The sequence below is a fragment of the Abramis brama genome, assembly GCF_963993115.1.
Source record: "Abramis brama genome assembly, chromosome: 3".
Classification (NCBI taxonomy): domain Eukaryota; kingdom Metazoa; phylum Chordata; class Actinopteri; order Cypriniformes; family Leuciscidae; genus Abramis; species Abramis brama.
In genome coordinates, this window is record NC_139965.1 from 58,045,827 (window position 1) to 58,073,130 (window position 27,304).

A 27,304-nucleotide genomic window follows, 5' to 3' on the forward strand; every position below is an offset into this window, starting at 1 on the left:
TGAGGGTGAGTAAATGATGACAGAATTTTAATTTTTAAGTGAACTATTCTTTTAAGTTGAACAAATATTGATTTCATGTCTTTTTTGGTCTATTTGTCATTGTTGAAATTACACTATTTCAGTGTGCAAACCTGATTAAAGATTTATATTAAATTTCAACATTGATTCAATGATAATTTGGTTAATGCATTTAACATTTGATTCAATCGTTTTCAATTGATGCTATCATTCTCTCTCTATCTCTCTCACACACACACATTTGTGTATGTATCTATCTTTGTGAAGACATTCATTGACAATGCAATCTCTAGTTCTTAACCCTACCCATCACAACTAAGCGCCTAACCTGAACCCTTGCCCTAAACCGAATTATAACCTTATCCCTAAAATCAGGTCTTGACCCTCAAACAGGCCTTTAAATGGCTCTCAGAAAGTGAGGACGAGCCAAAAGGTCCTCACTTTACTCTTTTTGTCCTCACTCCACTAACGTTAGCTGGCCTAAAAGTTAAACCAGAGGCCGGTTGCATAAAACATAGCCATTATGTTAAGACCGTGTCTTAAGTTCAAGTATGACCTACTAGCAGTTAATCAGGGGCAGTCAGTCTTAGTTTTGGGTATCAAATTAGGCTAATCTACATTTTTATGTAACTGATTTAAAAAAAGATATGAACAGTCTTAAAGAAAATAATGTTATGTCTAAGTTGTAAGACTGTCAGAGGTTCATGCAACCGGCCCCAGGCCTCACAATTATAGCTGTGCAAGTGCACACACACACATACACACTTTTCATGTTGTTATAATGAGAAGAAAGAAAGATTTTTTTTCACTAATATATTGTAACTGTTTTAAATGCATTAAAACTGTTAGGTCGCCTGTAAATTCCCACACTTGCTCAATGCTTTTGCAGCTCATCATGTTATGACGCAAATGAACTCTAAGGACAAGCTTTTACACTCACATTTCCACCACCGTCCACCGAGACTAAACACTAGCAAACAGAAGCAGACATGTATTTAATCGACGCAGTACGCCATTAACCCAGCAGAGTAAAGTGCTCGTTTTTCGAACACTTGCATTTAAGAACACACTTTGCATCAGCGTTTGGCGAAATCTAATTAAAACATAGCGATACACATCAACATTTCACTAACACGTGCTTTTGGTGATGATGATTGAACAAAGTGAATGTTTGAACTGGTTCATTGTGAAGAATCGTTCGAACCGATTCGTTAAAGTGAAACTCGCCTAATGTCAGTGCTGTGAACCTCTGACACGAGCGAGCAGAAGCTGTTATGTGAGAGAGTTAGAGGATATGGGAGGAGTTGACGTCTCCTAAAAACACTTCGAGCACGGTCGTCCTCCCTGACATGTTTTTACACCGACCTACTGTCCGTGGGAATGAAACCAAGTGCGTCTCCACTATGTTTATTACAGTCGAGACTGTCAGCCTTTTTAACATGGACAGAAGTCTCGTTTAGCTTTGTCCTTCGTCACTACTGACACATTTAACACCCTGTTTGGGATTTATTTGGAATATTTGGAGACTTGTAGCGATTGTCTAGATGGAAGAAGAACCGCTGCTTACGGGCAGCATTAACCGGAGCTCAGGAGATTATGGATCTCATGATAGTGGTCTACATCAACATAAAGAATCATCAAGACGGCTGTCCTATTCAGTGACTGATGACAGTGAAGAGCAGGGTATGTATTTATTCAGTTTATGACCTGAGACAACAAGTGTCCTGGACCATTAAACAATTCCATAACATTGTTCAGGCTTATCTTCTGTCCAGGCTGGTGTCATATTCACCTCAACTTTCTGTTTTTGCTGCCAGACAAACACACCATTGTCTCCTTATTGACTGAGTTGCTCTTTCAGGTCACTTTGACTTCAAATAGGCTGTTATTGAGTTCTAGCATATATCAAATTACAGAGATTAAACATGTGGCAACAGTTTCATTCCCAGTACTCTAATACCCTGGAGATGTTTTTATATAAAGTGTTGCAATATAAAACTCAAACTTTATGTCAGGCTATCCTGAATGCTAAGCTGACAGGTTATGTTTTAGTATGTGGTTTCATATACACCCAGTACAAAGCCAAATGAAACTTTCAGTGGGAACAATAGCGTTATCACTCAAGGATGGTTTGGATTTGCTGGCTCATGTCCTGTTGAGAAGCTCAGGTTTGGCAAAAGATTCCTGGATTCCTGGATTCCTGAAATCTGAGATATACACTACATTCAGATTATGTGTGTGTATATATATATATATGAAGAGTTCAAATGCAAAAGCCTCTAAGTGCCATCTGAAATTCATTCATGCCATCCATGAAAAAATCATTTTTTATCAAGCTCGTATATTTTAAATGGCAATGAAGATTACCTATTAATTGTCATTTAAGTGAAATTACTTAACTTAAATATACAAGCTTTATAAAAGTGATCATTCTAGAAGAAAATTTCAGATGGCACTTAGAGGCTTTTGCATCTGAACTCTTCATATATATATATATATATATATATATATATATATATATATATATATATATATATAATATTAATTCAGAGTACAGGTACCTGCCATCTAATTAAGTTAGTTAAGTTAGTCATCTAATCATCTAATTTTTTTAATCATTTAATTTTTAAGTTAGTCATCAAGTTAGTCATCTAATTTTTTTCTTCAAGACTGGTCATAACTTTTTTTTAAAGTCAGTTACATAAAACTGTGGATTGGTCTAATTTGAATACTGAAAAATAAGACTAGATACTCCTGGGCAAACTGTTAGTTCTTAAAGGTGTAGTAAGCAATTTCTGAGAAACGCTGTTGAAAGTGAGCGCCAAAACACCTTTGTAGCCAATCAGCAGTAGGGGGCGTGTCCACTCGTTATGGGGGAGGAGAGAGTGAGTTTGAAAAAGCATCCTTTTCTCTCCATTTTGGCCGTCCGCCCACATTGAGATGGCGTTTTTGTCAACGAAGACAGAGCTTTTTTGAAAACGCTGTTTTCGTATTGTAGTCTGGACTGTGAAAACGGAGGTATTTGAAAATGATGACACATGTGACGCATATTGTACCCATAAATATATATGGTTATACCGGCATTGTTGTGCCTGCTATTTACTTTCATAGTGTTGCTAAAGATAAATGTTCCTTTGTAGAATCTTCATATTACAGTCCTGCAAAGATGACAATTGCTGTCCTGCGGCAAAACATGATGTCAGTTGCATTTTGGACCATGCGATTTTAAGTGCAACCTGGTGCAACCTTAAGTGCAACTCTGAGTGGTGGGATGTTCTGCTAATAAAATGATCGTGCCAGAAGAATAGCATGAGAACTTGCGTATGCGCAGTAAGGTGATTTAAGCATTTTTAGATGTTTCAATATGGATGAGCAACTTTTGAAAGTGTGGACTTGGAGGGTTTTGGAATGAAAATGCCATTTTCAAATGTAGACATTACAAAAGAGAAAAGGTCAGGGGAATCTCACTGGGAAAAGAAGGGTTATGATTAGACTAGAGCTTTAGGACCCACGTTAGTATTAGAAAAACTTTCCAGTGCTGGAGAGACCCAAGCGGGAACTGCGGGAAGGCCTGTTGATTCTGCTTCAAACGTGAGTAACACTGTTTTTGCTGTTTCACAGAACCAAGATATGCTGTTGCTGTAATATTAGCTCTAGTAACAGGACAGTTTTGAGTGTCATTGTTTCTCTGGAGCTGATGTGCTGTTGGCGACTAACAACAAAGTCCTTAGCCGTTTATTGTCATCTTCACTGTGTTTTTTGCGAAGCATTATTTTGCTTTGCTTCAGCTGTGATATAGAGACATCCACTCTTTTGTTGCACGCTTGTGCATTTTGGGGGCGGAGCAATGAAGGGAGGGGTGTGTTTGTTTGGGGTGATTTCAAATATCAACAGCATTTCTCAGAAATCACTTACTGCACCTGTAAGACACAGTTTTAACACACTGGCTTTGTTTTTGCAACTGGCCCACACACTTTGCTCTGTGAATGGTAAAATGGAGGGCATATGGGAATGATGTTTTTTTGGAGCGATAATCTTTCACTGGAGTTTTTATTTTTGATAACAGAGCTTTTACTATTTTTTACTTTGTTTAATATTACAGGATCTCCAATGCAAAACAATCTTTTAAGGACTATTTTGCAAAAAAAAAAAAAAAAAAAAAATTAGTATATAAGTCAAGCACATGACTTTTTGTTTCTTTCTATGACACAGATGCAGATTCAGACCTCTATATCCAGCAGGCAGTTGTATTTATTGAAGATGCAATTCAGGTGAAAAATATTTCTGCTTTTATTTTTCCACATTTAGGCCAATGTTTTTATATATTGAGTGATTGATTGTCTGTCTGTCTAATTTCCCTGTGTGCTCTTTTCCCACAGTATCGATCCATCAATCACAGGGTTGATTCTGGGTCCTTACAGTTATATAGATGGTATTACTCCAGGATATGTCAGTGGTAAGCAAGCAGAAATAGTTTTTTTTTTAAACAACAATCTTTTGCCAACTATGTCCCATAAACGTGGACAGCTGGTCTGACTGGTGCTCCTAAAAGTTGCCAAAATTAACCTGTATCAGATTATATACAGTTTAAAAGTCTTTTTTTCCTCTGGAAAAACAAACAAAAAATGTATGACTCATCTTGCATCCATGGGCATTTTGTCAAATTTAATCCTGTTTAGAAAGAGAATGTCCCTCTCCCTAATTTCATGTGTCGTAGGATAGCAATAGCTACTGTACCAGCAGATCTTAGTTCACCTTCTGTAACAATCTGTGTTAAAAGTAATGCGTTACAGTATTGTGCTACTCCCTAAAAAAGTAACTATTTGCATTACTTAGCTACTTTTTATGGAAAGTAATGTGTTATGTTAGTTTCATACTCTTTCACAATTGGGCTGGGGTTGCTTGTTTGTTTCTAATAATGAAAAATGTTATATTTTTGGCAAATGTAAAGTCCCTTTCACACCAAAAGTGAAATGAATAAGCCTCAGGCTGAAGGAAATACAAATTCATGCCTGTATAGTAGTGGTCAATAAATGCTAGACTTGTGTTACTTATTTGAAAAAGTAACTCAGATATTTTGTTGTAAATTTAAAATTAATGTGTTACTTTACTCAGTACTCTAAAAAAGTAATCTGATTACTTAACCTAAGTTACTTTTAAGGAGTTACCCCCATACACTGGCTACTTAATCCTTCCTGGTCAATAGTACTATTTTTAATAATTTTGAAAGTCTCTTAAGCTCACCAATAATATTGTTAAATATTAAAATTCAAAATAACTCTTCTATTTTAATATATTCTAAAGTTTAATTTATTCTTGTGATGCAAAGCTGAATTTTCAGAATTCATTACTCCACAGTCTTCATGAAATCATTCTAATATGCTGATTTGCTGCTCAAGAAACATTTCTGATTATTATCAATGTTGAAATCAGTAGGCTACTCAATATTTTTGTGAAAACCAAGATACATTTATTTTGTATCGTGATACTTTTTTTGTAATACAATATTTTTGTATCAATGTAGTCTTTATTGTCCCTTTTGATCAATTTAATGTATCCTTGCTGAATAAAACAATTAATTTCTTACGTTTTTTACTAAATACAGTAAATCACCAAAGTAACTTGATACTTTAAATGACGATTGTATAAATTACATTGTTACACCAGTAGGTGGCGACAAGTGACTGTTAAAAAATGTGTGATTGAATCATTCATTCAATAGATTTGTTCGAAAACTGATTCATCCAGTAATGAAACAAGTGAAGTCTTGTCACTTTATAAGTGAGTCATTGAATCATTCATTCCATTTTTTTCCAATAAGTTATTAAAATTGATTAAATATTTTAAAATAAACTGCAGCAATAAACATTTTGTCAGAACCTCTAGTAAATTACATTTTATATTGTTTAGTTGTCTATTCAGAATCGTAAATTGTAAAAAAAAAAAAAAAAAATTGTGATTCTCAATTTATCCAGAATCGTACAGCTCTAGTACTTAGTTAGATCATGCAACAGTTATAGTTACATCAGGTAAGTGGATCTCGAGGGCCAGAATTGAGAACCCCTGCTTAAGCTGCTTACTGTATGTGGTTATTTGAACATATTTCTTGAACATATATATTTTTTTAAATATATTTCATATCTCATGTTATTGGATCTGCTTTTCCTCTCCCTCTCTCTCTCTCTCTCTCTCTCTCTCTCTCTCTCGAAGGGGTCTGGGGTTCACTATTGCTGTTGTACTGGCACTGGCCTTCATTGAGAGACCCTCCTCTCTAACCTACACTTCGGACATTCGTTTCAAACCCAAGCCCTGGGAGCCTCCCTGTGGATTGACGGAGGGGATTGAGATTGTCTGCCTTTGTATCTTCATCCTAGATGTCACTGTGAAGGTAGACATCCAGAAATATTCAACTGACCACGGGGAGAGCATTAAACGGATAGTTCACCGAAAAATGAAAATGTTGTCATTATTTGTCATTCAAACTTTATTGTGTGAAAAGGGGTCGTTTAGAGCCTCATTCAGACTGACAGTTCAAATCCGATTTTTGTGCATATCCGATTGAAATCTGATCAGATTTAGCAAGTGTGAACGGCAAACAAGCACATGAAATCCGTTTAAGTCTGACTTCTCTGATCGGATTTTGTGTGGTTTAACTTAAACATGTCATGTTGTAAATAAGACAACATCTGTATTGCAAACCCCTCCATGTTGCAGTTGTTGTTGTTTTTGGCATATACTGTACTTACCAGCGCAGCGTCATTGCCATAAAAATCAATGCAGATATCCCGGAAAATGAAAGAGCGGCATGGGACACAAATCGGATCTGAACAGTTGTGATACACAATTAATCATTTTAGATCAGATTCCAATTGGATAGACAAATAATCGGATTTGGACTGACAGTGTGAACGTAGCCTGGGAAAATGTTCAACTTTAGTTTTTTTCCATTTTTGGTGAACTATCCCTTTAAAAGAGTTAAAGTCGGCATGAAACAGAAGTTGCGATAGTCTTTTCTTCTCTATTGTGCCTATCTCCGAGTGAAACGGCTTCTCGAACAAGAGAAAATGTAGGGAGGGAGCTGATTTTGTCCAGGAGGAATTGATTGGATAGTTGTGGTTTGCTATTGGTGGATCTCATGTGATTGACAGGTTGCCCCGCCCCCTCAAGTTATATTGATTCAAGTTTATGAGGGAACATGAATTTTAAATATATAAAACTCAATATTCCATAAAAAATCAAGAATTGTGACTTTAAATTGACCTTTTTAACTAAACTGTTACTATTAATTTTTTAATGTGGCATATGTTGCTTAATGCTGTATTAAGGAACATATTGAATGTGTTGTTTGTTTTGCAGAGCTATCTGATAGGATGGGAGGAGTTTCGTATGAACAAATGGCTGATTGGTTATGTAATAGTGATTGCGGCATCAGTTATTGATTGGATGTTGAGCATTAGCATGATGTGCAATGAGGTGAGTACACATCTGCTTATTAATCGTGCCTAGCCTACACTATAACAGCAGTTTTCAAAGCGTTCCTGGAGCCTTCCCAGCACAGTGTATTTTGGATGGACACACCTAGCTCAGGTCATGGAGGACATGAGTTAATTCAGCTGTTAAACAAACATGTACAGTGCTGCACAGGAGGGACCAGGAAGAGTTTGAAAGCTTCTGCACTGAAAGATTCCTAGTATATTAGTATTATAGTGACACCAAACTTTATTATTGACTATTAGCGTCACTTAAAAATAATATGAAAGAATAAATACATTTCTGTATTGAAAATTTACATGGTAAGTAATTCAATGTTTTTTTAATTGAATAATAATAGCCATGTTTAAAATTATTCCTATTTAAAAATATAGTTAAATGTGACGATAAAGAAATTCATTCGTAAATAACTCTTCAAAAAGAAACAGACCTGTTTAAATTAAATCATTTAATCGAAAGTCCCCAAATGTGATCTGCCCAACTCTGTATAAAATCTTCATTGATATGGATTTTTTTTTTTTCTTTCAATTAAAATTAAACAAGGAGAGGAGCTCGAACACATAGTAGTGGAAGGTTTTTTTACAAAAAATACTTTATTTAAAGGGATAGTTCGCCCAAAAATGATATTTAAGCCATGATTTACTCACCCTCAAGCCGTTCGAGATGCATATGTCAATCTTTTTTCAGACGAACACATTTTCAGTTATTTTAGAAAATGTCTTAGATCTTTCAGTGGTTATAATGTGAAGCAATGGGGTCCAGCTGATTCACGTTCGAAAATGTACATGTATCCTTCTCAAAAATAATCCATCCGGCTCCAGGGGGATAAACGAAGGCCTTCTGAGGGTAATCCGTGCGGTTTTGTCGTAAAAATATACATATTTAAAACTTTATAAAGCGCGTTCACAGAGATGGAAAGCGTCGTGACGTAGAACGAACGTTGAGTTTTGTTTTGCTCTGCTCTCTGGCTGCGCTGTCACGTTCTTTCTACGTCACGACGCTTCCTACAATACGTCATACGTCATACGCCAGCATCCATCTCTGTGAACGCGCACCGACCGCCACCGGAAGCCAGTTATTTTAGTTTATAAAGTTTTAAATATGTATATTTTTACGACAAAACCTCACGGATTACCCTCAGAAGGCCTTCGTTTATCCCCCTGGAGCCGGATGGATTATTTTTGAGAAGGATACATGTACATTTTCGAACGTGAAGCAGCTGGACCCCATTGCTTCACATTATAACCACTGAAAGATCTAAGACATTTTCTAAAATAACTGAAAATGTGTTCGTCTGAAAAAAGATTGACATATGCATCTCGAACGGCTTGAGGGTGAGTAAATCATGGCTTAAATATCATTTTTGGGCGAACTATCCCTTTAAATCCAAAGATAAAACGTTTTCGATTCACATCAGTGTCTTAACAATGACCTGGTTCTTTTTATATAAATTATTTTTACCGTATTACGTCCAATTATAATCAATTCAATAAGTAAGTCAAAAAAGTTGATTAAAAAATATATTGTCTTTCATTTTTAAGCTTGAAAAAAAATTAAATAAACAGTTTTAAATATGCTGATTTGTCAATTTGATGATCACATTTTTATTTTTGAAATCATATACTGATAATTGATTTCTTTATTTTATTTAAGTAGTACTTTACAATCCTCCATACTCTTAAAGGCATAGGCCATGTATTAAAAACTCATAAATTACACTTTTGTAGAATAATTTACTAATTTAAAGAACAGGCCAAAATTGAAGTCCTTCAAATCTTGTCCTCAACCGTCAATTTCAATTCTCATTTACAAATTCACATCAAACATGACTTAAGGGAAATTAAATTAAGTTTCCATTTTTGGGTGATCTATTCCTTTAAAGCAGGTCTGTCCAATCCTGATCCTGGTTGTCCACTGCCCTGCAGAGTTCAGCTTCAACCCAACTAAACCCATCTGAACCTGCTAGTGAAGCTCTTAATAGGCATAATATAAACTTCTAGGCAGGAGCTAATTGAAATATATTCTGAAATATAACACAAATATATGATGTTAAGTGTGAAATATATTTATTGGGCCAATTTCAAATATTTGCATATATTCCAAAATATATACTGAAAATATATTTCAAATATATTTCTTTTGTGTATGGGAACCCATCTGAACCAGCTAGTCAAGCTCTTAATAGGCATACTATAAACTTCCAGGCAGGAGCTAAACTTTGCAGGACAGTGGCCCTCCAGGGCCGAGTTTGGACACCCCTGCTTTAAACACTGAGCATGTCTTAGGAAGCAGGATTGACTCAATCAGCAGTGGACCGATTGTAACATTGCCCTGTCATTCTGTCCCACAGAATATGAGAGTCAGGAGACTGATTCGCCCATTTTTCCTCTTGCAAAACTCTTCCCTCATGAAGAAAACTCTAAAATGTATCAAAAGGACTCTTCCAGAGATAGCAAGGTAATTATATATATTTTTTTTCCTTTGTGGGTTTTTCCCATGTGGGCCTTTTTATAATTCAAGACTTATTTTCACTTCTCAATTTGGATGCCGTCTCATTCTAATATTGCATTTTTAAAATAATGACAGTAAACATTGACCAAAAGTGTTCTCTCTATGTTTCTCTCTTTCTCTTTCAGTGTTGTCCTGCTCCTGGCTTTACATCTCTGCATATTCACCATGATTGGAATGCTGATATTTGCCAAATCAGATGTAATAAGTGCTCACAATATAATCTTTGACAAATAACTCGTCCCTTAAAGGGATACTTCACCGATTAGCATTGAGCTTCGTGTCAGTAGAAACCTGTTAGTATTTTCGAATGACCGTGCTTCCCTCCCTCATGTCCCCCTGAGACGAGAGATTTCTGTATTGTGCGTCTGGAAAAAAACCTCAGATGACACAAAAATCGCCATTTAGCTCATCAGAGTCTTTTCTGTCCAGAGGCGAGAGACTCCAGCCAGTAGGAGGAGCTCGTCCCGCATGTCTTCAACCCGCCCATAGGGGGATCTCACGATAAAACGCTGTCTTTTCAGTTTCGAGTCGACTAGTAGCCTAGTCGTATCATTTCTTCCGATACTGCCCTCTGTAACGGGTAGAAGTGGCTTGGGAGTGTCCTCGTAGGGCAGCGAAGCAAGTGCATTCTGGGAGTTGTTGTCTTTCATCCACATGAGCCAAAAATACATTTTCTGGCTTTTCTCAGTCTAGAAGGCACCAACTTCTAAAATAATTTCACATTTCTACTACATAAATGACCCAATTTAAATACACATTCATCTTTCCAACGGTGAAATATCCCTTTAAGATGCATTTTGGTTGATTGGATCACAAGTAGACGAGGGAGGCAAATTGTCCACTTTCCACCACTTCTGTCCTGATTTCTTCGAGGGGAGAGTCTATGGGTGGGTAAATGTAGGGGCTTTTTCAGATCTTTCAATCTAAGGGACAAAATAAGCTTGTGCAATTTACATATGAACGCGACCAGAGACGACGGAAAAAACATACAGAGAGAAGCAGCTTTAGTTTCTGCTCTGAAGCCGCAAGATCACGCCAAATGCTGTGAGTGTGTGTTAGAAATCAGGAATGGTGGGAGAACATTGTGCAGCCGACAAAGCTTAAATCCCGTCTGGCTAGAGCTCTTCCCATAATGTTCACGTATTAGATCAGTAGACGGACAGAAGACGGTGTTTTGTGGCTGTTTGAACACATTCGACCACATGAACGTTTACACTATGAAAGCAATCCGGTCTAATGTGTTTTCCACTGCCTCTGGAAAAGGTCAAAAGTGGACAAGCTCAAACCGCTTTAGACCCCGTTTACACCTGTATTTAGAGTCGTCCACTTGTGATCCGATCAACCAAATGCATCTTTATACCAGGTGTAAACAGAGCCTAGAATTAATACTTGTGGAGGAGAGGTGTGCTATTACTTATCTTAGCGATTAGACATGAGGTGTCCAACCCAGTCCCTGGAGGGCCATTGTCCTGCAGAGTTAAGCTCCAACCCCAATTAAACACTCCTAAACCAGCTAATCAAGGTCTTCAGGATTAGTGGAAACAGGAGCAGAGTTTGACATGTGAAGATTTTCACTGGGCAGAGAGTGAAATGGGCATTCAACTTACATTTAAAGTCATATCTAGAGTCCAGAATATAGAAGCTTGGGTGTGGGGCTCTTTTGACATGGGCCAGTGAGCCGCCACATGGCAACCATGCAGATCACCCTAGTAGAACAGGGTTGAAACCACATATATAGCTGAACCACACAGCTCAGCAACCACACAGCACTCGTCTGAAACACTGGCAGCGAGAACCACTTTCATTTCCTCCAGTAAAAGTTAAAAATCTACTAAATGCACTATCTGGAATTATTTAATCTGGCTGGTAAATAACATCTAACAACCTTTATATTTTGAACAATTTAGCCGACACATTGGCTTGCAAATAATAAACAATGCAAATTCTCCAGTTGACTTATTCTGTGTGTTTCTGTAGGACCCTAAGAAGAATGGAGAATGGGAAACATACTTCAAAAACCTGCCAAAAGCCCTGTCTTCTCTGCTAGTGCTGCTCACCACCGCCAATAACCCTGACGGTACGTCTTTATGCGACTGTAAAAGTCGCTGAAGTCTCTCAGGAGCTACGACTCTCTGAATGACTCAGTCAAGTGTTAGATGTTCAGTGACACAGATGACATTTTGGCACTGCTGTGTCGAATTCTCTGTCATTTCTGGCTCACTGCAGCAGAAGCTGTGCGTCATTGGCTTTAACCACATGACATGATGTCTTGTGACTTGTCACAACGTTCTGTTAAACTTTCACAGGTATCTGTGTGTTTTAAATGTGAAACCAATGTCCTTCAACCTTCTCTTGTAATCTGTGTTTGTAATCCCAACATGTCTTTCTCTCAACAGTCATGATTCCAGCATACTCTCTGAACCGTGGATATTCGATATTTTTTATAATCTTTAGTGTGTTTGGTAAGTTTTATGACACTTGCGATGAGTTGCACTGTAAATGTAGAGTGCTGTTAATAATACTTGCGTTTATGACTCTCCACCTGCATTAAACATTGACATTTTTTATTGCTTCTGCCAGGAACGTATTTGTTGATGAATCTAATGACGGCTATTATTTATAACCAGTTCAGGGGATATTTACTGGTGAGTGACGTCATCTTAAATAGTTTTTTTTTTTTTAGGAATTTGTGGCTTGTTTATTAGGAATACTTCAGCATTCTAAATTCTGTCATTATTTTCCAAACCCAAATGACTTTTTTCTTCCATGGAGCACAGAACATATTTTGAATGTAATTTCCAATCTCCTTTTTTTCCCTATACAACAAAAGTAGCTATGTTTCCATCCACCTATTTTAATGTGAATTTTGGGATATCACATTAAAAAAAATCTGGATGGAAATGCCAAGATGTGCATACATTCTAAAATTGTGCATAAAAAAACGATAAGAAGACAAACATATGAAATATGATGGAAACACATTTAATGTGAAATAAATGAAAATAAATCCCTTGATGCACAAAAAAAAAAAGTCATGTGACTTTGCCTCAACGGAGTATGTGATTGGACAACTGGACTAAACAGTGGACCAATCATATTGCACAGCATCTCTAATGTTGGTTTGGTCATTTTGAAATGCCTGAGCCAAAGAAGTATTGCCAAGTCTGTGGTTTTCCCATGGAATTGGGTTAATTTTACACTGTTGCCACGGGTTATTTTTCTGCGGGTTGAAGCGAACCACAACACTCAAGATTTTTACCCCCTGGAACGTGATTTTTTTTACCTAGTTTTGGCCATGATTGGGTGGGTTTTGACACGAACCTGGCAACCCTGAGCCAAAGTCTGTCACCAAAATGATTAAGTATAATGTCCTCACAGAAGTGTCTAACACAATTGAGTTAACAAACATCAGGCATCTAGACATAAGATAACGTTAGATAGTGTTTATTGGGTTTCATCTGCATGTTCGGAAGTGCAAGTGATTTATAAAAGAGCCACAGTTTCTTTCCCGTTTGCAGCAACTTCCATTTTTATAACAGATATTCTGCACCAATTTCCCAAGAAGTGACGATTTTGTTCTCTTGAACACATGGTATGGAAACGGTGCTCTATTCGCAGATGTTTAATGCGAAATTCCAAATTTGTGCACGTTAAATGTGCAACTTCAGATGAAAACAGGGGCTGTCAAACTCCAAAAAGTCTTCTGAAGCCATACGTTTTTATTAAATGGAAAAGAGTGGCGTAAACATTCTTCAGAATATCTCCTTTTCTATGAATGTCATTCACACAAAATGAGGGTTAGTAAATGATGACAGAATGTTAATGTTGGGTCAACTCTTGCTTTAATTATTGATGGTATGATCTGTGTTTAGATGTCAGTTCAGACCTCTATAATCAGGAGGCGTCTGGGTATTCGGGCTGCGTTCGAGGTGTTGTGCTGTCCGGGGCGAGGACACACCAGCACTCAGTCTGAAGGCCATGTGTAAGAACACTTCCTTACAGCTTTCTCTGCACACATTCACTCTTATTCCCGTCTCTGATCACATGACTGTTCGTGTTTCTGCTCAGGGAGCGAGTGGCGGTGAACATGTTTCTGCAGGTCATGAGTAGAGTCCACATGAAGTCTTACTGCAGACAAGATATTATTAAGGTGAATACAGATTGCAGAATAGTTTAATAAAGTAGGCAGGATGTTTGTTTGACCTGTCTTGTTTCTCTCAGGCTGCTCAGCAGTTTCCAGACGGCTTCATCAACGGCGAGGCCTTCCAGAGGCTCTTTAATGAGCTGGACAAGGATTTTATGAAAGAGGTGTGTGATCATCTATATGTGGATCAGTTTACATTACAGTGTGAATCCAGATATATATATATATATATATTTTATGAGTTGTAATTTGGACAAGAAGAGGAATTAGTTCATAGAAACTTGACGCAATCACGAAATTAGGAATTTTATTTAGTCCAAAAAAACAACGAAATGGGCAAGAATATACGACATATATAAAGTTTGCATGTTTCATTTTGTTTGGGTCCATTTTGAAAACTTTGGGGTAATTTGGGGACACTTAAAGGATTAGTTCACCTCAAAATGAAAATTTCCTGATAATTTACTCACCCCAATGCCATCCAAGATGTTCATGTCTTTCTTTCTTCAGTGGAAAATAAGTATTTTGAGGAAAACATTTCAGGATTTTTCTACACACAATGGACTTCAATGGCAACCAGAATGTTGAAGTTCAAATCAATGCCGTTTCAAAGGGCTCTGAAGTGCTTCAAAGGGCTCTGCACGATCCCAGCTGAGGAATGGGGTCTTATCTAGCGAAACGATCATTTTCAAAAAAAAAAAAAAATGTATATACTTTTTACCACAATTGTTCGCCTTGTGCTGGTCTGCGACATGCCACGTATTACGTCATCACGTTGGAAAGGTCACGAAAAAAAAGAAGAAAATAATAATAATAAATTAAAACAAAGATGTCAGACGATTTTGAAGTTGGAAGAGAAAATGAGATGGAATTTTTTGCACTTCCCTACCTTTTTGAACCGGAGTACACAGACAAATAACTTAGACAGATGACGTGACGCGTGACCTTTCCAACGTGATGACGCAATGCGTGGCGTGTCGCAGACCAGCACAAGACGAACAATTGTGGTTAAAAAGTATGTAAATGTTCTTTTTTTTTAGAAAATGACCGATCGTTTCGCTAGATAAGACCTTTATTTCTCGACTGGGATCGTGCAGAGCCCTTTGAAACGGCATTGATTTGAACTTAAACATTCTAGTTGCCATTGAAGTCCATTGTGTGTAGAAATTTTTTTTCCTCAAAAAACTTAATTTCTTTTCCACTGAAGAAAGAAAGACATGGACATCTTGGATGGCATTGAGGTGAGTAAATTATCAGGAAATTTTCATTTTGAGGTGAACTAATCCTTTAATAGTCTAGTCAAGTCACCTTCATTTATTTAGCGCTTTTAACAATAATGAATTGCTCCAAAGCAGCTTTACAGTGATAATAGATTGTTCTGGCTTTACAGCAGCTCTAGAATAAAGTTATTGTCCAGCTAAAGTTAGTTTTGATTGATTTCCGTTGCGAAGATCATTATTTATTAACTTAGGGGCCGGTAACACGACACCGTTCTAACAGAAAACCCTTAACGCGCTCCGGCCCGCTCATTCGCACAGCAACAGTGCCTGGTGTCTCGAGAACACACTCCCGGAAACAGGTCCCAAGGTGCAAACGATTATCAGTTATCTCTGCGCAAACACCGACGTCACGCACATGCGCATCACGTGTTCAGTCCACAGGTATGCGCGTTTGAACATATATGTGCGCAGGTGTGTAGTCCTGACATCACTACATTCACATTAGCGTGCATCCCTAATATTCAGCAATATTATTGATCTGACTGCATTGACACCATTATATGAGAACTGAACTTAGCTGGACCATGACATCACGGTTTTCTCCAGAGCTGCTGTATAGATAAATAATGATTAATAACTAGTGATTTTTACTACGTAAATGAATCAGCACTGAACTGACTTAAGCTGGACAATGACACTGTTTTCTTCTAGATCTGCTGTACAGCCGAAACATACTCTGTTGCATTATTTTAACATTAAGTATTGTAAAAAGTGCTATATAAATAAAGGAGACTTGACTTGATTAAGGAAGCATTCTGGAAAATAATGTGCAATTAGGTCCATAAAATGAGTTGAATTCATATAATAAAAAAATATGTAATATAGTAAAATAAATAATATAATAAATTATTATTCAATTAAATAATTTAGTCCAATAATATAAGTAAATAATATACATTGCACAGGAAATGCCCCATATGTTTTGTGTATGGTCATGTTTATTGGGTTTTCATTTTCAAATTAAAAGTCATTTGGATACTGGAGTGTAATATTTAAACTGCACTCACAGCAGAGTTTCTTTGAACTTTACTTCCTTGGATTCAAATATAAATTTCAGTCCTGCATCCTGTTTGCTACAGAGTTGAAAAGTTGAAAAATGAACATTCACTCTGGTTTTAATTTTCGGGTGTCAACAGACATATGAAGTGCTTTTGTCTTTTCCCTGCAGCATCCACCAAAGCCAGAGTACAGTTCTTCTGCCCTGCAGCAAATCCAGTATATCTACAGCCACTATTATATCACAGTGCTGGGAAACGTTGTCGCTCTGGCCAATGTCATCTGTATCTGTGTAAGAAACCTTATTTGCTTTTCACTTGCTTTAATTATCGCATTACCCAATGTACATAAAGAACATCACATACAATTCCAGAATTCAGTCCATTAAAACAAGGTTTTCCCAAATAGTTTTTTCACCACCCAGTGGTTCATGATGGAGCTGCAAGGGGATAGATCTTGTGATAGAAATGGCTAATTCAATTAAATTACAAATTAGAAAATATGAGTTTTAGTAATTTTTACTGTCATTTTTTGTTCTAAACAGGAAAAATATTGACCACAGATTACAAAAAAAAAAAAAAAATCTATAAATTTAAAAGTGATCATACATAACATAAATTATTTCTACAATTCACATAATTTAAAACCTGCATCAGGTTAGAACTTATATTAGCAAAAATAATTGTATTATTCATTTTATTTATTGAAAGATTAGAACATTATTTGAAATCATTGGGGGTAAAGAATTTAACTCACAGAAATACATTACAAAATCTTTGTTGATCAAAATGATATTTCTTTATTTTGTTGTGAAATGGTGCCATCTTGTGGATAGTATATGCATAACAAAAGTTATAGCTTGGACTACAGTAGTCCATCCTGTACACCAGTGGTTCTCAATTCCAGTCCTCGTGACCCACTGCTCTGCACATTTTGTAGGTCTCTCTTATCTGACACACTCAGTTCAGTTCATGGAGTCTCTCCTAATGAGCTGATGATCTGGTTCAGGTGTGTTAAATAAGGGAGACATACAAAATGTGCAGAGCAGTGGGTCACGAGGACTGGAATTGAGAACCACTGCTGTACACTGAACACAAACCGTGCACTTGGTTGCTCTGGCTCTCTGAAACTTGAAGTTCATCTCTGATTTCTGTTGTTTTTCTACAGACCGCCTTGGTTCTGAATTCAGAGAAATCCGCCTCCGAGAGGAATTACTTCTATATGGAGGTGACCGTCTCATGCAATGACAACTATTTATGCTGCTGCAATGATGAAATTTCATTTAGTGTATTGGCTGGTTCATCAAGTGTATTGGCTGGTTCAAAACTAATAAATCAAATCCTTTTGGCTTGTGTTTTTTTATTTTTTAGCAATAGTTGATTTAATGTGTTTTCTGAATTTTGAGTGTGGTTCAATTAATATTAATGTGAATATCTTTTCTGTCTTCTAGATCATCAACTGTGTTTTCATCCTGTTCTATTTAATTGAGATGTTACTGAAAATAGTGGCTTTTGGTTGGAGAGGTTACCTGTCTTTCAGGAATAACATTTTTGATGGATTTCTCACTGTTATTTTGCTGGTAATTTTTGTGATTTATTTCTATTTATAATAATCCTTGGATTTATGCAGCGTACATGCATGCAATAACTGGAGACACGTTGTGTTGTTCTTTTATCCTCAACAGGCTCTTCAGATCGCCATACTCATAACATACAGGAATTCCTCTGAGGAAGTGTGAGTGTGTGGAATTTACAATCATAAGATCACAGAATAAATCTGTTCTCCAAACGCCTTGATCTGATGTTTTCCTCTCATTTTGACAGGGATCCGGTTCCATACCGTGTGATGGCTTTGTGGGAGATGGTGCGATTGGTCAACATGTTGATTGTTTTCCGTTTCCTCAGGATAATTCCAGAAATCAAGGTTGGTGACAGGATACTCGCATTAAACACCTTGCTTCTACAAGCTGAACACACTTGCACCATTGCATTTCTTCATTTTTTTAAATAGTTTCTAGCAGATCACTGTTAAAAGCAAAATATTTGCAGAACACTGCAAAGTACTTAGCTTATTACCCACCGAAAAACATAAACAAATTATTAATTATTAATTATTAGTATTATAAATGGCCTGAACTGTGTTTCCCAAAAGCATTGTAAGCCTAAGTTGCTCGTAGAGATCATTGGTGGCAATTGTTCTGCGATCAACTTTAGGCTTGTGATGCTTTTGGGAAACGCAGCCCTGGACAATTATATATCACCTTATATTTTAATTTTGGCAGCGCAACCTTTAGGTAACATAACTGTACATGAGTGCTTCTAATAGCCATTAATGACGTTCATACAGTACATCTCTATACGGCCATTTGCAAACTACTCAAATTCTCTCTGATTTAAATGTGATTTCTTTCTTCTTTCTGCAGTTTTCGTCTCTTTTCATGGTATTTGGGTGGATTTTAATCTGGACTCATTGCTTGCCACTTCAGAACAGAGACACAGCTTAAATAAAAACTAATTAAACATTAAGGCCCGGTTTCACAGACAGGGCTTAGATTAAGCCAGGATTAGGCCTTAGTTCAATTAGGGCATTTAAGTAGGTTTTATAAATGTGTCTTGGAAAAGAAATAACATGAGACAAAACAAACATATTTTAAGATATGTCAGTGCAAGTTGCTTTCAGTTAAAACAGCTCAAACATGCGTTTGAGTCTGAGACTAGCTAAAGCCTCATCTGTAAATCCAGGGGTAAATATTGTCGTACAAAATATAGAAGTAGTACAAAACAGTCAACCTACTGTAGCAGCAACATAAACACTGCAGATATTTTGTATACCTATATATAAATGAATATCACTATTGATTTAAATTCCAAGGTTTGTCTCTCTTACTGGTTTGCTTTTCTTCCTAATCTTTTTTTTTTTTTTTTTGTACTGTTAAAGGGATACTCCACTTTTTTTGGAAATAGGCTCATTTTACAACTCCCCCAGAGTTAAACAGTTGAGTCTTACCGTTTTCGAATCCAGTCAGCCGATCTCCGGGTCTGGCGGTACCACTTTTAGCATAGCTTAGCATAGATCATTGAATCGGACAGGACCATTAGCATCTCTCTAAAAAAAAATACCAAAGAGTTTCGATATTTTTCCTATTTAAAACTTGACTCTTCTGTAGTTACATCGTGTACTAAGACCGACGGAAAATGAAAAGTTGCGATTTTCTAGGCTGATATGGCTAGGAACTATACTCTCATTCCTGCGTAAGAATCAAGAAACTTTGCTGCCGTACCATGAGTCCAGCAGGCGTAATGATATGACGCAGCGCCTGAAAATAGTCCCCAGCTCAGTAACTTCCAACGTGACCGGGACTAAGTTTGTCTAACCTATTAGACCTATTTTCAGGCGCTGCGTCATATCATTACGCCTGCTGGACTCATGGTACGGCAGCAAAGTTTCTTGATTATTGATTATTTTAAAAGAGGAAAAATATCGAAACTCTTTGGTCATTTTTTTGAGAGAGATGCTAATGGTCCTGTCCGATTCAATGATCTATGCTAAGCTATGCTAAAAGTGGTACCGCCAGACCCGGAGTTTGGCTGAATGGATTCGAAAACGGTAAGACTCAACTGTTTAACTCTGGGGGAGTTGTAAAATGAGCCTATTTCCAAAAAAAGTGGAGTATCCCTTTAACACATTAATGCTCATACTATTTAAAAAAAAATTCATGGGTGCCAGTATTTTTGGCTATGACTATATTTCATATACAGTAGTTGGCATAATTGGTCTACCCCCAGTTGACATGTATGAAGTGCACTAATAATGTTTTGTTCTTTGGGCTTTAGTTGATGGCTGTGGTGGCCAGCACTCTCGTGGACCTGGTGAAAAACTTGCGGGCATTTGCTGGCATTCTGTTGGTGAGTGAGCGACTCGTTTTACAGTGTCACATGCTGTTTCGTCATTATGATGAGGTCAGTCTCTTCACCTGTACATGTGTCGTCTCTGATACAGGTGGTGTACTATGTGTTTGCAGTTCTTGGTATCTGGCTTTTCCAGGGAGCCATAACCCCTCCGCCAAACATGAGGTACTGTACATCAACTGCACATTTAACACAAACATATCTCAATATTACTGGGGAAAACAGTCTCTTATGCGCAACAAGGCTGCATTTATTTGATCAAAAATACAGTAAAAAGTAATATTGTGAAATATTATTACAAATTAAAAATAACGGTTTTCTATTTGAACATTTTAGAATTTAATATATTTTATAATATTTTAAATTGTGCTTTATTCCTTTGATGGCAACATTTGGAATAATTAAGGTTTTAAAATGTTTTGAAAGAAGTCTCTGCATTTATTTGATGTAAAATATGGTAAAGTAATATTGTGAAATATTATTGCAATTTGAAAGACTTATTTACTATTTGAATGTATTTTAAAATGTAATTTATTCCTGCTATCAAAGATGAATTTTCAGCATCATTACTCCAGTCTTCAGTGTCACATGATCCTTCAGAAATCATTCTAATATGATGATTTGCTGCTAACAAAACATTTCTGATTATTATCAATTTTGTTTTTACTGCTTTTTTCACTACCATTCAAAAGTTTGGGTCAATTAGAACTAATAATAACAAACGAACACCAATAATAATATTAGAATGACTTCTGTAGGATCATAAGACAAGAATAATGATGCTGAAAATTCTGGCCAGTAGTGTGATTAGTTATGTGTTGCTATATATTGTGTAAATCCTTGTTGACAACTCTATGCGCTCTACATCTTCTCTCTCTGTCTCTATGCGCTCTCCTTTCAGTCTGAACGCCAGCACAGAGAACGACACGGGTCCCTACAGCATGGATTGTGGCACTTTTGAACAGCTGGAGTACTGGCCAAACAATTTTGATGATTTTGCTGTAAGTTGCACCGAGGTCTCAGTCTCCCATGACACCCTCGCGAATCATACACATCCGAATAGGTTCATGACAAATAGGTTTCTAACAAGTTCCCAGAATGATAAAATGAGCACTTGTGAGGAAGAACTAGTCATTGGATTTGACCAAATTGCAATAATTTCATCAAATTTCATAAATCGTTACTATTGGTCACCATTTTCATCTGTCTAAGTCTAACCAATGAAAAGTATTAAAAAGAGCTTATGACTAAACCTTGTAACTCCATTGGATCCTCAAACTTTCGGTAAAACCTCATAACTCAAACTTAAATGAAATGCCGTCTCTATTTGAGCATGATTTGGGTAAAATGTTAATAATATAGTGACACATACAAGTGTCTGACCATATATTAGGCCACAATATTGACTTTGACGATGCTTTGTTTGATTATTTGTTTTTGGAGGTACAAGGTTTCTGCCCGACAGCGACAATCTATTTCTGTTTTGTTCTTGTATAATTTATTTTTTTAACTTTTCATAAAATTAAGGAAAACATTTTTTAAACTCGAAAATGAATTTAAATGATTGAACTCTTGATACAAAATAAATGTTTTCTGTTTTCTTCATGTTACATGTTTCCAGTCCTCTCTGGTGCTGCTCTATAACATCATGGTGGTGAATAACTGGCACGTTTTCACAGATGCATACACCAGATACACTACAGAGTAAGATACACACACACACAAACACATATACATGCCAATATTACTAACAGGGGACCGTCATTGGACATTGGCCAAGAGTGAACCAGTGTTTCTGGTCATTTTGAAGAAGCAAAAATGACATATGACATACGGTTTCCATTGCCTCACATCACCAAGTACAATACCAAGAGTGGGATGGAGTGGTGCAAAGCACGGCGGGTTGAATTTTATATATAATATATACATTTTTCAATTGTAGTCTTTAAAAAAGGCATCTGAAATAATAAACTAAGTGCGATGTAGTGATTTTTTTATACATATCAGTACTGAAATATCTGAAACACATCCAATACTCATTTTCCCCAGAATAGATAGACGATACCAGCTGTTCTCTCCCTCTCTCTCTCATCTCTCCGACTGCGAGTGACACACAAACCCACCTCTCCTCACTCACTCGTTTCTTTTGATGAATAGTGTTAGTGTTGCAGGGCTTGAATTTCAGCGTGGGATTGCGCATAATTTTACTAATTTCCGTAATACTTTCCATCTTTTTCGCTGCTTATTGCGCTTAAACAGTCAAATACACGCAAAATAACGTCAAAATGCCAGTCTTGGCGAGTATTCACATAAACAATGTTTTAAGTGAAGGAAAACAGTTGAGAAAGAAAATGCATGTGTAACAGTATAATGGATCCTTGCATCAAGTCTTAAAGTGACAGCAGCCTAATATTCCTGCTGCCAATTTATGCGATATTAAAAATATCTGTATGGCAGTTTTTCCCATGGTATCAATGTCAGAATTGTGGCCAGTGAAAATGCTGAGTAACTTTGGAAAACCACTAGCTAAAGTGGCTGGTGAGCAAAAAAAGTTAATGTCATTATGAATGCATTGTGCCAGCTGTAAAGCAACAGAGATTGCGAGCCAAGACTTCTCGTCCAACATCTGTGTCTGACCTCACAAATATTCTATTGAATGAATCTGCAAAATTCCCACAGAAACACTCTAAAATCTCGTGGAAAGCCTTCCCAGTAGAGTTGAAGCTGGTATATCTGCAAAGAGGGGACCAACTCCATATTAATGTCTATGTATTTAGAAAGCAATGTCATTACAGTTGCTGTTGGTGTAATGCTCAGGTGTCCCTTATCACATTTTTCAGCATTGCCATTACATTCATAGATAGACGAAATGCAAGATAATTATAAATGTAAAAGCAATCGAACTGCTATCGCACAATGTTCCCCCTGTTAGTTTGGTACACAAGTACACGCACTCTCTTCTGACTATCTTTAACATATTTGGTTGCTTTGGCTGGGCAGGGTTTTGTAAATTTGTACCCATAACTCTTCCATGCCAGGTGGTCTTTGGTGTACTTTGTGGCCTGGTGGATGACATCTTCAGTCATGTGGGTCAACCTGTTTGTGGCACTCATTTTGGAGGTATGTAGATTGTATGGTTTAAATAATTCAAGATCGACCATACACTTTCCCGGTCTTATTGCGAATTTATCACATGCACATTATTCCAAAGAAAAAATATATATAGCCCTATTATTATCATATGACTGAAATCTGATGAACTACTGAACATATTCTCAATAGCTTGATTTGTTTTAGTGAAGTGCACACCCCACCCCAGGCCGATTGTAAAGACTTCATTGGTCATGTCAGTCACAGTGTTGACTACCTAGACAACGCTGAAATAGGGCTAAGGTCAAATACTAACCTCTAACCTTAACCTTAATGTAGTGTTGGAAGCACACCTTTTTACATAGCATTACTGTTTGTCATAATGAGATCCTGAACTGAATCCATAAAGCCTGACCTTTTCTTGACAGGTTCATAAATCTGTTTCTAAGCATGCTAGTTAACCTTGTGTGTTTTTTTGTTCGTGTGTTCAGAACTTCACCTATAAGTGGGACCGCAGTAATACTCTGTCTGTTGAGGATGTGGAGAGAATCGCCTATCAAAGCACTGTGCAGTTTATGTTCAGGTAAGACTGGGGGAATAAAGCCATCGATGAGTTCCCAGTAACACTTTAAGGTCACGCAGTTACTCGTCACATGTATTTACTATAGCTATAACTGTAAATATGCATAATTGCAAGTAGCTTATCTTAAACCAAACCCTTAGTAAGCACATGTAATTAATTACCTATTTGTGTAATTACACTGTAACAACGTCTCCTCTAAGCAAAGTGCCACCAAGTTCCATCTCAAAGTTTCTTGAGAAATGGGAGAAAACGTGTCCCCCAGTTTTACAGTACATACCACGATATACACCAGGCATCCTCATATAGCGGACCGCGAGACAAAATGACAACTCTAGCACTATTTCATCATTTCTACAGTTTAAAGTGAGCAGCGTGTCAAAACAACAGAGCTGTTCACACCACAAGCACTCAGTCATTTATGGTAATGATAATTATGTGCTATATTATCCTCTAATATTTGTATCAAGAGCCGAACGCGCTTCATTCAAGCCCTTTCTGCTCTGTGTGCGTTGGATTTTGTATCATTATTGCAGTGATTATTATGTTTCTAATTTCTATCATGTGATATGTTTGGCAACAGTTCTTCTAACCCTAATTGATGGAGTGTGTAGCTTCTCATTTCTTAATCAACCATGTATGAAGACACATCATGGCCATATTCCAGGATGACAGTGTCAAAATCCATTAGGCTCAAAACCTCTAGATGGACATCACAAAATGTATCTCCATCAAGAGGTGCATCAGGTTTTGGTCAAGATCTTGTATTGTCAATGCAAGAGTCCAGCACTCTGTAAAGTCTCCTCCAGCACATCCCAAAGACTTTCAATGAGTTTAAAGGGCTAGTTCACCTAGAAATGAAAATTCTGTCAGTAATTACTCACCCTCATGTTGTTCCAACCCCGTAAGACCTTCGTTCATCTTCGGAACACAAATTGAGATATTTTTGATTAAATCTGAGAGCTGTCTCACTCCTCCATAGGCTTCTAAAGACGTTATAACTTGCTGGCCCAGAAAATGTATTAAAGACATCGTTAATATAGTACAAGTGACTACAGTGGCTCAATCTTAAGTTTATAAAGCGACGAGAATACTTTTTGTGCACAAAAACCCCCGAAAATAACGACTTTATTCCACTATTCATTTCTTTCTCTCTGGGCCTCGAGTTTTTTCACGTAGTGTTTTAGCGCAGCGCGTCTGTGTTGCACGTCACCACGTAGGCTCACTATTGGCCGACGCTGGTCATGTGTGTGATGCGTGTGACGTGCAACACAGACGCGCTGCGCTAAAACACTACGAGAAAAAACTCATCGCTTTATAAACTTAAGATTGAGCCACTGTAGTCACTTGGACTATATTAACGATGTCTTTAATGCATTTTCTGGGCCAGCAAATTATAACGTCTTTAGAAGCATATGGAGGAGTGATCCAGCTCTCAGATTTAATCAAAAATATTTTAATTCGTGTTCTGATGATGAACAAAGGTCTTACGGGGTTGGAACAACATGAGGGTGAGTAATTACTGACAGAATTTTCATTTTTGGGTGAACTAACCCTTTAAGCTCTGGCCAATTCATGTGTGAAAATGATTCTTCATGCTCCACCCAACCATTCTTTCACAGTTTGAGCCTGATGAATCTTGACATTGTCATCCTGGAATATGGCCATGATGTGTGTTCATACATGGTTGTTTAAGAAATGAAAAGCTACACACTCCATCAATTAGGGTTAGAAGAACTGTTGCCAAACATATAACATGATAGAAACATAATGATCACTGCGATAATGATCCAATCATAGACTCTTTCACTCTTAAGCATTTGCCTATTTAAATCAGTGCACTACTGCTGCCCAGATGGACATATATATATATATATATATATATATATATATATATATATATATATATATAACTACTCCAAAAAAGTATTGTCTGAACCTACGCTGGAAAGGAAATATAGAGACGGGACCTCTTGGAACTTTAATTGAATACCCCTAATATAAACAATGTAGTAAAATCTCTATCGATACACACTTTTTATCATCACCACGATAGCAGACCTACGCCAAACCCTTTCACTAACTATAACTGTTTAATGAAAGTGAGAGAAAAGTGATAGGTTGATAAGAGTGATTATTTTCTATTATTTTGCCCATCCTCTGTTTTCAGAGAGCATGTCCAAGAGCCGACAGAAGAAGAGTTACTAGCTCAACTACAACAACATCCTCATCTCCACCTCTCCTGGTGACCCTAAACCCCCTCAACTCCACCTCCAAAACAATCCCACAATCCTCCAGGACTCCATCACGTCTGTGTAGGCCTCATGTTTACATATCCATCCGTTTTGGAGGGCCTGTTTCCCATTATAGGATCGGTGTTGCTTCAGGTCGGCCTGGGAAAGGATGTGTGTGTTTTCTAACAGAGAGTCACATGATTAATGTTCAGAGGAACTTCAATTTAAAAAGAAGTTTTAGCTCAAGTCACTCCTGTTGCTGGAGTCCCAGAGTACTTGTCTTACAACCTGTGAATAATAGTGGGATCAGTGCCACCGTTTTTGTCTGAATTGGAAATTCATTTCATAACCAATATTTCTTTATTTATTTTTTGTAAGGCTGTTACAATCGAACAACAAAATAACGATCTATAGATTTTTGTTTAAAAAAATCATGGAAACAAAGGGACAAGACTCATAAATGTATTAAATGTTTTTTAGCTTTGTTTTTTATTAATTCTATATTTCTGACTGTGCCATTATGTTTGTTCAGTGCTTTTATTTATGTTAGATTTGACAGAAATCTTTATGGGTGAATCTCTCAAGAAATGTCCAGATCGTGTTTCACCCCAAAAATTTAAAAAAGAAAAGGAAATTGACACAATAAATATATTGGGTAACACTTTATTTTAAGGTCACGAAGTTACATGTTACTACACGTACTTACTATTAATAATAACAGTAAATTATGCACAAATACAATAAATTAACCCTAAACCAAACCCTAACCATAGCTCTATAAGTACATGTAGGTCATTAATATTACTCCAAACGTATTTAAGTAAGTATAATATAACTGTCACCGTAAAATTAAGTGTAACCATATATTGTATAAGAAAATGACAATTAAGCACATGCCTCATCCAAAATTCTCAATACTGCAATGTGAAAAATACTTATATATTATTTAAATTTCCAAAGTACAATTGTAAGCATACATCATGGTAGTATTTTTTTTACACTGCCTTTAATTTATGCAATAAAAATAATTCAATCATTGTGTCCTGACAGGA

General features: G+C 36.9%; 1 protein-coding gene across 1 annotated transcript; it reads left to right on the plus strand.

Moving 5' to 3' along the window:
• Positions 1-1,289: 1,289 nt before the first annotated feature.
• Positions 1,290-27,304, plus strand: tpcn2 (two pore segment channel 2). Its single transcript, XM_084108579.1, has 25 exons — positions 1,290-1,701; positions 4,231-4,289; positions 4,398-4,474; positions 6,229-6,406; positions 7,375-7,491; positions 9,860-9,966; positions 10,146-10,218; positions 11,998-12,097; positions 12,417-12,482; positions 12,601-12,665; positions 13,893-14,002; positions 14,089-14,170; positions 14,242-14,328; positions 16,613-16,732; positions 17,608-17,667; positions 17,891-18,019; positions 18,125-18,174; positions 18,264-18,363; positions 20,274-20,345; positions 20,440-20,513; positions 21,250-21,349; positions 21,970-22,052; positions 23,387-23,468; positions 23,930-24,021; positions 26,189-27,304. Exons 1-25 carry the CDS (start codon positions 1,563-1,565, stop codon positions 26,265-26,267), a joined length of 2,301 nt encoding a protein of 766 aa, XP_083964705.1. The 5' UTR covers positions 1,290-1,562; the 3' UTR covers positions 26,268-27,304.

What these genes read in the sequence shown, in the direction of transcription:
- tpcn2 (XM_084108579.1), top strand. Translation starts at nt 1,563, where the DNA reads ATGGAAGAAGAACCGCTGCTTACGGGCAGCATTAACCGGAGCTCAGGA. An exon ending in ACTCTTCCAGAGATAGCAAG is followed by an intron (nt 9,967 to 10,145) that starts GTAATTATATAT and finishes TTTCTCTTTCAG; the next exon opens with TGTTGTCCTGCTCCTGGCTT. An exon ending in ACTCAGTCTGAAGGCCATGT is followed by an intron (nt 14,003 to 14,088) that starts GTAAGAACACTT and finishes GTTTCTGCTCAG; the next exon opens with GGAGCGAGTGGCGGTGAACA.